This window comes from Dromiciops gliroides, chromosome 2 (assembly GCF_019393635.1).
Source record: "Dromiciops gliroides isolate mDroGli1 chromosome 2, mDroGli1.pri, whole genome shotgun sequence".
Classification (NCBI taxonomy): Eukaryota; Metazoa; Chordata; class Mammalia; order Microbiotheria; family Microbiotheriidae; genus Dromiciops; species Dromiciops gliroides.
In genome coordinates this window covers 416875790-416888141 of record NC_057862.1, presented here as the reverse complement: position 1 = coordinate 416888141, position 12352 = coordinate 416875790, and the positions used below count along the sequence as shown (strand labels likewise).

Sequence of the window (12352 nt, the reverse complement as noted above, 5' to 3'; positions counted from 1 at the left end):
GTTATAGTCAAATCCGCCATCAGAAGACTGAAGGAATTGAAAGACCAGTAAAATCTTCTCCCCATCAAATATCTGTAGCCCATAGTCCAACAATAAATGGGTTAATTTATGGAATAAAAAAATCACTTTGGTTTAAAAAAAAAAGAATTACTCCTTCAAACTCATCTCAGCCCAAGCCTTTCTTTCAAACTACCCAAGTAGATTATAATTTAAAAAGACATGCAACTCAAGTGGACAACTACTCTTGATCTCTAGAATTTTGGCTGTATGTGGGAATTGATTTTGCTTTGAGACTAACTATTCCACTAGAATGAAATATTTTGTTCCTTCCTAGAATTTTTAAAGTTCACAATTTAAAATTTAATAGTAGATGAAATATTATTTTCTCTTTTATGCTATTGACCTCTGATGAACAATTTCTTATTGTTTCTAGGGTTGTAACCCCCTGGCTCAGACAGGGCGAAGCAAGCTTCAGAATCAAAGGGCTGCACTAAACCAACAGATCATGAAAGCTGTTCGGATGAGAACTGGTGCTGAAAATCTTTTAAGGTATATTATTACTATTTCTGTTTTAAAGTAACTGGAATTGCCTTCTTGAACTTTTTGTGGTTAGTTTAATAGCATCTCTGACTTCCTAAGCCAATCCTTGGGACTTTTTTTTTTTTTTAGTGAGGCAGTTGGGGTTAAGTGACTTGCCCAGGGTCACACAGCTAGTAAGTGTTAAGTGTCTGAGGCCGGATGCTCTATCTACTGCACCACCTAGCTGCCCCGACATTTTGGATTTCATAAATCTCTTTATGCTCAATGTCTTTTAAATACCTCCAATCTACACGGCTAGATCAAATATAAAATCCTCTGCATTCAAAGTCCTTCATAACCTGCCCTCTCTCTTCTTAGCGTTTTTTGTACCTTCCATTACCCATATCCTTGCTCCAGCCTCACTCCCCTTCAAGCTTTCCTTGTTATTCATCAAACAAGACACTCTGTCCTGACTCTCGGCATTTTTGTTTGCTGTTTCCTATGCCTTCAATACTCTCCTCATCTCTGCATCTCCCCTTCCTTTAAGTCCCAGTTCAAAACCTGCCTTCTATAGGAAGCCTTTACTGATCTCCCTTCATTCATCTCTCTGTTGATTATCTTCACTTCTTTATATAGCTGGATCTAATTGTTTGGTTATTTTATTTCCCCATTAAATTGTGATCTCCTTGAGAGCTAGGACTGCCTCTCTTTGTATCTCTTTTTGTCTCTAGCACTTAGCATAGTGCTAGAGACATACTTAATAGTTAGATGTTTATTGACTGACTTCACTCCAAAACTTTTCTACAATGCCTCCATCTTCTCAGTCCCTTCCCCAGCTTTTCAGCTTCCTTGTGTGTTGTCTGTCCATTGAGGCAGGGGCTGTTTTTCTGCTTGTATTTGTATTCCCAGCTGTTAGCAATTTGCCTGGCATGTAGAAAACATTTAATAAATGTTAGTTGACTGACTAACTGACCATTCTCCACCCTTCATTAACCAAATGGAAAAAAAACCAAAACACCTGAAACATAGTCAAGCAAAATAAATTCCCTTGTTAATCACCACTCTTTCTAAGATGAGTGAAGGTTTCATCTTCCTTCTTTGGGATTCTTGGCTCCAGTGTTTCTGGAAAATATGACAACTCAAAATGACAAGTTCAGGGGACCCCTCAACATTCCACAAATGTTTTCCCAGTTTCATCCAAAATTGTGTTTCACAATTTCTTATGGCATAATGATATTTTATTATATTCATATACTATAATTTGTTCAGTCTTTCCCCAGAAGGAGGAAACTTCCTTCATTTCCAACTTTTGGCAACCACAAAAAGTGCTGCTGTAAATATTTTTTGTACATGTAGGTCCCTTTCCTTTATTTTTTCATTTCTCTGGAGTATAGGCCATAGCTTTATTATTTAAATATTCTGTAAAGTGCCCATATATGTCCAGTGTATATGAGACATTGAAGTATTACTTGAGGATTAAACACAGGAATGAAATTGTTTGAGGGATTATTCTTCATCCAGGCAGGCATAACCCCCTGATTTAAGAATAGAGAATATAGCATTGAATTTCATCCCCAACCCTTTTCTTTTTAAATAAAAGGCTCTGAGTGTTCCCCTTTTAAATAGTTAGGGGGAAAAAAAAGTGAATCAGTCCCCTTAGCCGCCTGACACTGAGGCCTTTCTTCCTGTGGGTCCAGTGTCTAAATAGAGTTTCCTTTAGCTCTTCTGCAGAACACTTGAGCACCTGTTTCAGGCAGGTAGATGGTATTTACTGCTCTGCACACTGGTTCCTTTAGGGCAGTAGGGGAAAATATCTTGTTATTTCCTGCTTTTCAGAAAATCCCTATGTTTTAGGAGAGGATGATGGGCTGACCCATAATACTATGTATGAGAGGGAATGAATCTATTTCTGGATAGGTGGAGTACTTCCTAATTAGGGGTTGTAGGTAACCTTGAAGTTGAAAGAAGTAATAGGGATTCTTAAGATTACATGTATGTACTCACAGCCAAAACAACTTTGGCAGCTAGCCATGCAAAAGCTAGGCCACTTGGGGCAGCTAGGTGGCGCAGTGGATAGAGCACCGGCCCTGGAGTCAGGAGTACCTGAGTTCAAATCCAGCCTCAGACACTTAACACTTACTAGCTGTGTGAGCTTGGGCAAGTCACTTAACCCCAATTGCCTCACTAAAAAAAAAAAAAAGCTAGGCCACTTATCTAATATTGTAGTTTCTGTATATGACTGCTTTGATTAGAAAAGAAAGGTCAATCAGTAATTATTGTAAATACAGCATTTACCCGGAAACTTATTTAAAAATGGTTCATTGTAAGTCTAATCAAACAACCTTTGAATTGTAAGTACAGTCAAACAACCTTTGAACCCATGGTTACAGATTTTAAAATTCAGATTTTCATGTGGAGCCAGTTGTGACATTAGGCAGTGCTGCCTAATGGTCAGTGTTGGATTTGTAGTTCATCACACCTGTATTAGAATCTTGCCTATTGACACTGTACCATCATCTGTAAAGTGCTCATAATACCTAGACCGTGCTCAGGAGTTTATTATGAGGTCCAGATGAAATCATATATATATATATATATATATATATATATATATATATATATATATATATGTAAAGTCTTTTTTGGGGGGGGGTAAAGAGGGTTAAGTGACTTGCCCAGGGTCACACAGCTAGTAAGTGTCAAGTGTCTGAGGCCGGATTAGAACTCAGGTCCTCCTGAATCCAGGTCTGGTGCTTTATCCATTGTGCCACCTAGCTGCCCCCTATAGGTATGTAAAATATTTTATAAGACTTAAAGCACCATGCAAATGTCAGTTGTAGTGGTGGCAGTAGTGGTGGTGGTGATGATAGTGATGAAGAAGGGAGTGAAGAGGGCAACAGGAAGGACAGAGGATCTTGGTTCAAATGTTGACTGCCACCTAGTACTTTTACGGCTGGGCCTCAGTTTCCCCAATTGTAAAAATGAAGGGGTCAGACTAGATGGACTTTTAAGGTCCCTTCCAGCTCTTAATATATGATTATGCTTTTTTATTCTGCTGAATTCAGCTTTTGGTCTGCCTTTTATTATGTCTATAGCTCACAAAAGCTAAATTTCCTTGAGGCAGTGACCTCCAGAAATGGGCATTTCTGTTGGAAAGAGTTTGAAGTTTCCTTAGGCTTAACCTATTAAAAACAGTCAGAGGAACAGCTATTTTGAAATAACTACCCCCCCCCTTTTTTTAACATGAGTGGATTTCCACATCATTTTCCTTAGGGTGTTCCATTCCATTTCATTAATTCTCCAAGTAAATAACCATTCTGAACATTCAGGCAAAACTAAAGCAGTATTGTAAAGTTAGCCCTCTAGTTGTATTTGCCTTTTGGGGGGAGGTATGTTAATTATTTTCAACAATGACCTAAAAGTTCAAAGTGCCACTTTCTGTAGAATGCTCTCAGAGGAAAGCTGAAAGGTATTTATTAAACTGACTCTGGGAAGTCAACACTTTCTTAGCTGTGGAGTAACTGAGAAATTGTTAAAACATATATGGTATTTCAGTGCTTCTTGACTGCTCTGCAGAATAAAGCTAACGAGCCACCTCAAAGGGTTTTTCTGGCTGGTGCCTTTAGGGTAAAGGGTAGTTTCAACCACAGACCAAACCTCTGACTCTTCAGTTTCTCTGGCATGCCACTGGAGTCCAGTGCTACTGGGGTAAAAAATAAAAAAAGAAAATACTTTCTTTTAACATAAAGGCTGTTTTAAAAGCAGATGTTGAAATTCAAACAGCAAGTGTTTCTTAACCACCTACAATGTACCCTGTACTGTGCTAGGTAGGCAGAGAGAAACCCAAAGAATGCAACTCCCTACTCTCCTTTTTTTTTTCCTTTCCTTTCCTTTCCTTTTTTTTTTTTTTTTTTGCAGGCAATAGGGGGTTAAGTGACTTGCTCAGGGTCACACAGCTAGTAAGTGTCAAGTGTCTGAGGCCGGATTTGAACTCAGGTACTCCTGAATCCAGGGCCGGTGCTTTAACCACTGCGCCATCTAGCTGCCCCCTTCCCTACTCTCAAGGAGCGTAATGGCAGAGAACATAAATACATATGGTATAAATATAAAGTGAATGAATACAAGTATATACTCAGTTACTAAATGCAAGGTAGTTTGGGAAGAAGGGCACAAGCAGTTTCAGGATAGGAGGGCAGGAAAGGCTTCATGGAGAAGATGGTGCTTGAACTGTCTTAGAGAAGTTGGGCAGCTAGGTGGCACAGTGGCTAGAGCACTGGCCCTGAAGTTCGGAGGACCGGAGTTCAATTGTGACCTCAGACACTTACTAGCTGTGTGACCCTGGGCAAGTCACTTAACCCCAATTGCCTTAAACTTCTGGGGCCTGATGTATATCTTGCCACTGGACCCAGATGGCTCTGGAGCTGAGAGTGAGGTTGGTGACTTTGCATAGCCCTCCCTCCCTTAAAAAATCCAGTTCACTGCAAGTCATGACATCACCCTGGTATCACGTTCCTCTTCAAGAACAAAGAACAAACAACAACATAACAACCACAAAGGAAAAGTTAAGAAGGGCTCTAGATGAAGTAGAAGGAAGGATATTTTTATTTATTTATTTATTTTTTTGGTGAGGCAATTGGGGTTAAGTGACTTGCCCAGGGTCACAAAGCTAGTGTCAGGTGTCTGAGGCCGGATTTGAACTCAGGTACTCCTGAATCCAGGGCCGGTGCTTATCCACTACGCCATCTAGCTGCCCGGAAGGAAGGATATTAACAAGGATGTGGGACAGCCAGTCCAAAGGCTTGGAGGATGAAGATTGAGTATCATGCATGAGGAACAGAATGTAGGCCAGGTCGGCTGCATTGCAGAATTCTAGAGATGAATTAATGTCCAGTGATGCTGGAAAGATAGGTGGGGGCCAGGTTTTGAAGGTTTTTTGTTTTGGTGAGGCAATTGGGGTTAAGTGACTTGCCCAGGGTCACACAGCTAGTGTCAGGTGTCTGAGGCCAGATTTGAACTCAGGTCCTCCTGAATCCAGGGCCGGTGCTCTATCCACTGTGCCACCTAGCTGCCCCCAAATTTCGCTAATCACAGCTTAAAGCTAGTGATTATTATTGAAAGTAAATGATCTAGAGTTTTGGGTTTTTTCTTTTCTTTTCTTTTTTTTGCTAGGCAATGAGGTTTAAGTGACTTGCCCAGGGTCCCACAGCTAGTAAGTATCAAGGTTTTTTGTTTTGGTGAGGCAATTGGGGTTAAGTGACTTGCCCAGGGTCACACAGCTAGTGTCAGGTGTCTGAGGCGGGATTTGAACTCAGGTCCCCTGAATCCAGGGCCGGTGCTTTATCCACTGCGCCACCTAGTTGACCTCTTGAAGGGCTTTAAAAGCTGAAATGAGAACTTTATTTTTATTTTATCTTAGAGGCATAGGAAGCCCCAGGACTTTTATTGAGTAAGGGAGTAACATTGTCAGATCTGCCCTTAAAGAAAAGTACTTTGGCTATAGTTTATACAATGGACTGGAATGTTGAGGGACTTGAGACCTGAAGACTAATTAGGAAGCTGTTGCAATAATGTAGGGGAGAGGTGATTAGGACCTGAACTAAGGAATGGAGAGAATGAGACCAGATTAGAGAGATATGGAGGTAGAAATGGCAAGATTTGGCAGCACATATTCAGATGTGTGGAGTAAGGAAGAGTGAGGAATACATGATAATAAAGTTATGAATGGATGATGGTACCTTTGCAAAAATAGGGAAGTGTGGAAAAGGGGAGGGGTTTTGAGAGAAAAATAATGAATTGTGTTTTGAACGTGTAAAATTTGAGCTATTCTAGATAGAGGACATCTGGTTTGAAGTGTCTAATAGGCAGTTAGTGATGTGGAACTGAAGCTTAAGGGTGAGGCTGGGGATATGTGTGCATGTATGCATATACATATGTGTGGATAGCATGTCTACATACATGTAGGTATATGTATATATGGGGGCATATGTATGGCTATAGAAGAGAGTCATCTTCATAATGAAAATAGTTAAACCCATGGTAACTGAAGTTACCAAGAAAAAGAGTTTAGAGGAAAAAGAGAAAGGGGTCTAGGAGAGAACTTTGGGGAACACCTACAACTGGGATCATAATATAGATGATGAGCTAGCAAAGGAGGCTGAGAAGGAGCTGTCACAATTCAGGTAGGAGAACCACAAGAAAGGAGTATTACAAAATCTCAGAGAAGAGGAAGTATCCAGGGTGAGAGACTGGTCTGCAGAGGTAAAATGAAACTGAGCGGTCAGTAAAGAAGCTCATTGCCGAAAGACCCTCAGGTGAAAAAGCAATTAAGGTTGGGTGATGAGGACAGAAGCCAGATTACAACCAAGACCCCTGGTTTCTTTGTGGAGGGCTTTTCTTCCAGGAGGGAAATGATAGACATGCAGATGTAGAGACAAGGAGCACAACCCTTCATGTGAGTGGACAGGGGAGGTTCTATTGCTTATTTTAGGAATTCTTTTATTCCTTGTTCAATGTGTAGAAGGTTGTAATTTTTTTAGGAAATTTATGATGGTAACCTATGAAATTTTAAACAAGTTTTGTTGTTCAGTCCTTTCAGACCCTTTGTGACCCCATTCGGGGTGTTCTTGGCAAAAATACTGGAGCGATTTGCCATTTCCTTCTCCAGCTCACACAAATGAGGAAACTGAGGCAGACAGAGTTAAGTGACTTGCCAAGGGTAACAGCTAGCAATTGTCTGAGGCCAGATTTGAATTCAGGAAGACGAGTTTTTCTGACTCCTGGTCCTGTTCTCTGTTCACTGCACCATCTAGATGCCCTGTTAAATAAGTTAATGTTATCAAATGAGTTTCAACTAATGTATAATCTTAGGTAAGTTGCTTTTCCTCATTTAGGGATGAGGGGGCTTGGAGTATATAATTTCTAAGATCCCTTCCAGCTCTGATTCTGTCTTTCCTACTACAGAAATATGTAGACCACATTTATACAGCTGCAATAGCTTAAAAGTAATGACCCAGTTACTCCAGATCATCAATTCCAAAGGAGGGATGAGGCCATTTCTTTTCAGTGCTGTGCATGAATGCCTAATTGCTTTTTCTATCAGGCAAGCCTAGTACTGTCTTCATTCATATCCTCAACAGAGAGAACAGGCTGAAAACAACAGGCACATTTGCTGGGTGAAATGGGCCAAAAAATGTGGTCACATCTGACAATAAGTAACTCACTTTGACAGAGCCAAGTAAGTGAAATCAGAGTACCAGGAGTGAGATATACCTTTTGGCAGTGAATTCTCAGCAGAGATAGAAACTGAGCCAAAAGCTACTGACTTTTAGACATCATGGTCTAAACTTATAATTGTTATCTTGTTAACTTCTATTTGAATAATAATGATAATAGCCAACATTTTATATGATGCTTTAAGATTCACATAGTACTTTTACATACATCATCTCCTCTGATAGTCACAAGAGTCCTGTAAGATGGTTCCTATAGGCATTAAAGATGAAGAAACTGAGGCTCTGATGGAATTAGGTGACTTATCTATGGTAAAACATATGTGTCCTAAGTAGGACTAATACAATCATAGATTTAGAGCTGAAAGAACTTCAGAGACCATTGTGTTCCACCCTATTATTTTATAAGTAAGGAAATTGATTCACAGGAAGGTGAAATGTTTGCCCAAGGACAGATAGGTAGTAAATTCAAGAGGCAGGATTCTACCCAGAGAGTGGACCTGACTCCAAGTCCAATGTTTACTTTACCTCCCTACCTAAAGAATCAAGTTGATGAATTCTGTCCTAATCCCATAGTTGAATTCTCCGGTTATTCAGCTCCCTTTTGGGATACATCTCTTATTTAGCACTCACAGATTTGCAGATTGGGCCCCTAGGGGACATCTCTCATATTCAAAGTACTTTGTGGGTCCTAATATAATAGTATTAGCTTACGATACTATACTATAGTATATAGTATCCTTAAACTTTTTCCACATGTAAGCCCTATTTGCCACAGGAATTTTTACATGACCCCGGGTATTTAGGCATATAAACTGGGTATATAAATCAAACATTTACTGCCAAATTTTTCGCAACTCTCACATTCAGTTACATTACCCACAGTTTAAGAAACTTTGCTATAGTGTACTAGATACTATAGTATCATTCACAAGCTCCTGCCTATATACTTCCCTTTAGTAATCATTTTGTAGATAAAACTAACTTAAAGCAAAGGCATATACAAAAATGGTACAGTTAGGATGGTAGTTATAAATCATTCTTCTCCATAAATCTTGGGCTCACTCTTCCATAAATAATGTTCACGTGAAGAGTGGGCACAAACTTAGAGGATACTGATTGATAGTGAGGCACTTAGGTAGGGAACAAAAATGGCCAGAGCATTATACTGTTCCCACACTACAGGGTCTTGTTACACGTTTGTCTGCTGGGTGGGTCACTCTGCTATTGTCCCTTGGACCATGCCTCTCCACAGCTTGACTCTCATGTGCCAGAGCAAGTTTCTCTTAAACCATAGTGGTGCTACAAGTCACTCTGTTTGAAGCTATTTTCTGCCACACACCCCCTCCCCCCATCACGTGTATGTCTGTGTCTTTCTATTGGATGAATGTAGTCTCCTATGTGAATACATCTGTTGTAGGGTTAGAGAGGAAGTTTCCCCCTCTCCCTCCTCCCTCCCCAAAGTTCAGAGATCACAATCTCCAAAGCTGTTTCCTGACTGATGCTTCAAAAGGCCACCAAGAATGTGGCCAATCAGACCAACCAATGGCCAGCTTCCTTTCCAATTCAACCAGGGAAACTTTTCCTTCACTTCATAAAGTTTGACAGAGACACATTTTTGTACTTAAACACATTGTTACCTCATTTCCTGTGTTATCTGTCTCTTGGTGGAGGGGATGGTGGTGGTGCAGTGGAGAAGGTTGATCCACTATAATTAGATTAAGGAAGATCCCAAACTGTGGTGGTACTTTCTTTTTTTTTTTTTTTTTTTTTTTTTTTTGTGGGGCAATGGGGGTTAAGTGACTTGTCCAGGGTCACACAGCTAGCAAGTGTCTGAGGCCGGATTTGAACCCAGGTACTCCTGAATTCAGGGCTGGTGCTTCATCCACTGCGCCACCTAGCCACCCCCGGTGGTACTTTCTAAGTGAAACTATTTGAATGCTTGATTTCAAATTGCGTCTCTAGTGGGAATGGCTCATACAGAATAAGCTGGTCACCTTTTTTTTGCATTCTTAACTTTGAAAAACTTTTTATTGCTAAAATTTTTGACTCAATAAACAATTCTGAAAATCCAAATTCTACAAATTATATTTCCAGAAAAAAAAATCATTAACATTCTGCAGTATATAGTATTGTCTTTTGTGATAGATCAAATAAATTAGACTGTGCAAGAAATAGAATTGTGTCTTTTACTTGGGACAATTCATATTAGAGAGAGAGAGAGACCTAGCTAGGATAATTAGTGATCAACGGGATCCCAGAACTCTTTTTTTTTTTTTTTTTTTGTGAGGCAATTGGGGTTAAGTGACTTGCCCAGGGTCACTTAGCTAGAGGGATCCCTGAACTATGGAGTTGATCTCCCACATGAACCAATTTGGTTTTGCTTTATTTCATAATGATTTTTCTCTTGCCAGTTAGCATCCGTAATTTTAGTCAGTCATCTTGAAAATAATGTGTCTTCTGATAAAAATGAATAATTTGAGAAAGTATAGAGAGCAGAGTGGGACAATTCTATTTAGAATATTGGTCTGGAAGTCAAGAAGACTTGGATTAAAATAGTTGCCCGTGGTGCAGTGGATAAAGCACTGGCCCTGGATTCAAGAGGACTGCAGTTCAAATCCTGTCTCAGATACTTGACAGTTACTAGCTGTGTGACCCTGGGCAAGTCACTCAACCCTCATTGCCCTGCAAAAAGAATCTTTCCCCCCAAAATAGTTGCCTCTGATACTTAAGAACAGTGTGATCAATACTTAAGTTGTTTAGCTTCTCTAAGGTTTATTTTCCTCAAGTGTAAAATGAGGAGAATAATATGATATATCACAGAGTTGTGAGAATTTAATGTGTGTAAAATGTTTTGCGAGTTTTGAAGTGCTGTATTTTTACAGTTATTGGTGCAAATCTATTTCCACTACTGGAAAAAATTCAGAATTCATGCCCTACTGAAGTATGATCAGTTGCATATCCTTGCATCTGAATATGAGCATTATTTCAATGAGTGTATGGTGATTCTAGATATAAACTTTCTGAAAGTGATTCTTTTGCTTTTTACAGCTATTAATCCACATGAAAGTTTAAAACATGTAAATAGAAAGCTCATTGAAATATTGAAAATCTTAAATATTAAAGAAGAGGCGTTATGGCAAAACAAAATGGGTCTTTTGTTTTTTTTTGTTTGTTTGTTTGTTTTTGTGGGGCGATGGGGGTTAAGTGACTTGCCCAAGGTCACACAGCTAGTAAGTGTCAAGTGTCTGAGGCCGGATTTGAACTCAGGAACTCCTGAATCCAGGGCCGGTGCTTTATCCACTGCGCCACCTAGCCGCCCCCTGGGTCTTTTGTTTTTATGCTCTGTACTTCTGCTTTTATCAATGTATATAGTATAGTGTACAATTAATTTGGGGGGGGGGCAGGGCAATGAGGGTTAAGTGACTTGCCCAGGGTCACACAGCTAGTAAGTGCCCAGTGTTTGAGGCTGGATTTGAACTCAGGTCCTCCTGAATCCAGGGCTGGTGCTTTATCCACTGTGCCACCTAGCTGCCCCCTACAATTATTTAAACATTTATTATTTCCCCTACTTTTTCCCAGTGGAGGGAATTTCCATTATCAGTAGAAATTCCCTCTCACAATGCAGATCAACAACTCATCTGTAACTTAATTAAGATAATTATAAAAAAGTGGGAGAAAGCCTTAAATATGCTCATGCATCATGCAGTCAGTATTGGAAGGAAAGTAGTAGAAAATTTATGGAGTACCTTATTGGCATAGTGGATGGAATACTGGACTTGGAATCAGTAAGACATGAATTCAAATTCTGCCTCAGACACTTCTAAGTTGTGAAAATTTGGGCAAGTCTTTTAGCCTCTCTCAGCCTATTTTCTCATCAGCAAAATTGGGATGATAATAGCACCTGACTCACAGGGTTGCTGTGACTATCAAGTGAGATGATATTTGTAGAATGATTTGCAAACCTTAAAGCATTATATAAATGTTGGCCATTTATTACTATTAATTGAAAATTACAGGGAGCCACTGTTTTATAAAGAATTATCTAACTTTTTACTGGCTTATTTTGCTACTTTGATGGATATGTGATTCCATCTTCCCAGCAATGCAAACTACTCATACTTTCCTATTGTTGTTCAATTGTTATATACATCATCTTTTAAATCTACTACACCCCAAATCCTGAAGGCTTCCCCCACTACTTAATAGTATTTTTTTCCAATTACATGTAAAAGATGGTTTTCAACATTCATTTTTGTAAGATTTTGAGTTCCAAATTTTTTTCCCTCTCTCTCTTCCCTCCCCCAAGACAGCAAGCCATCTGATATAGGTTATATATGTACAATGTTAAACATATATATATATATGTACAATGTTAAACATATTTCCACATTAGTCATGTTATGAAAGAAGAATCAGAACAAAAGGGAAAAAACACAAGAAAGAGAAAACAACAACAAAAAGCCCACACCCCACAATAACTGAAAATAGGATATGCTTCTATCTTCCATTTCGAGGCATCTACATGGCTCAGTAGACAGAACACCAGCTTTGGAGCTAGGAGGACCTGAGTTCAAATTTGGCCTCAGACACTTACTAATTGT

At 39.5% G+C, this 12352-nt stretch overlaps 1 protein-coding gene across 2 annotated transcripts in view; it reads left to right on the top strand.

Annotated features, from left to right (window-relative positions):
* RHPN2 (rhophilin Rho GTPase binding protein 2) overlaps positions 1-12352 on the top strand; it is an 82675-nt gene that overhangs the window by 33143 nt on the left and 37180 nt on the right. For both annotated transcript variants that reach the window (XM_043989662.1, XM_043989663.1), the window contains one exon: positions 434-549. In XM_043989662.1, the coding sequence (XP_043845597.1) occupies positions 434-549 (116 nt within the window). The remainder of the gene's footprint in view (positions 1-433; positions 550-12352) is intronic.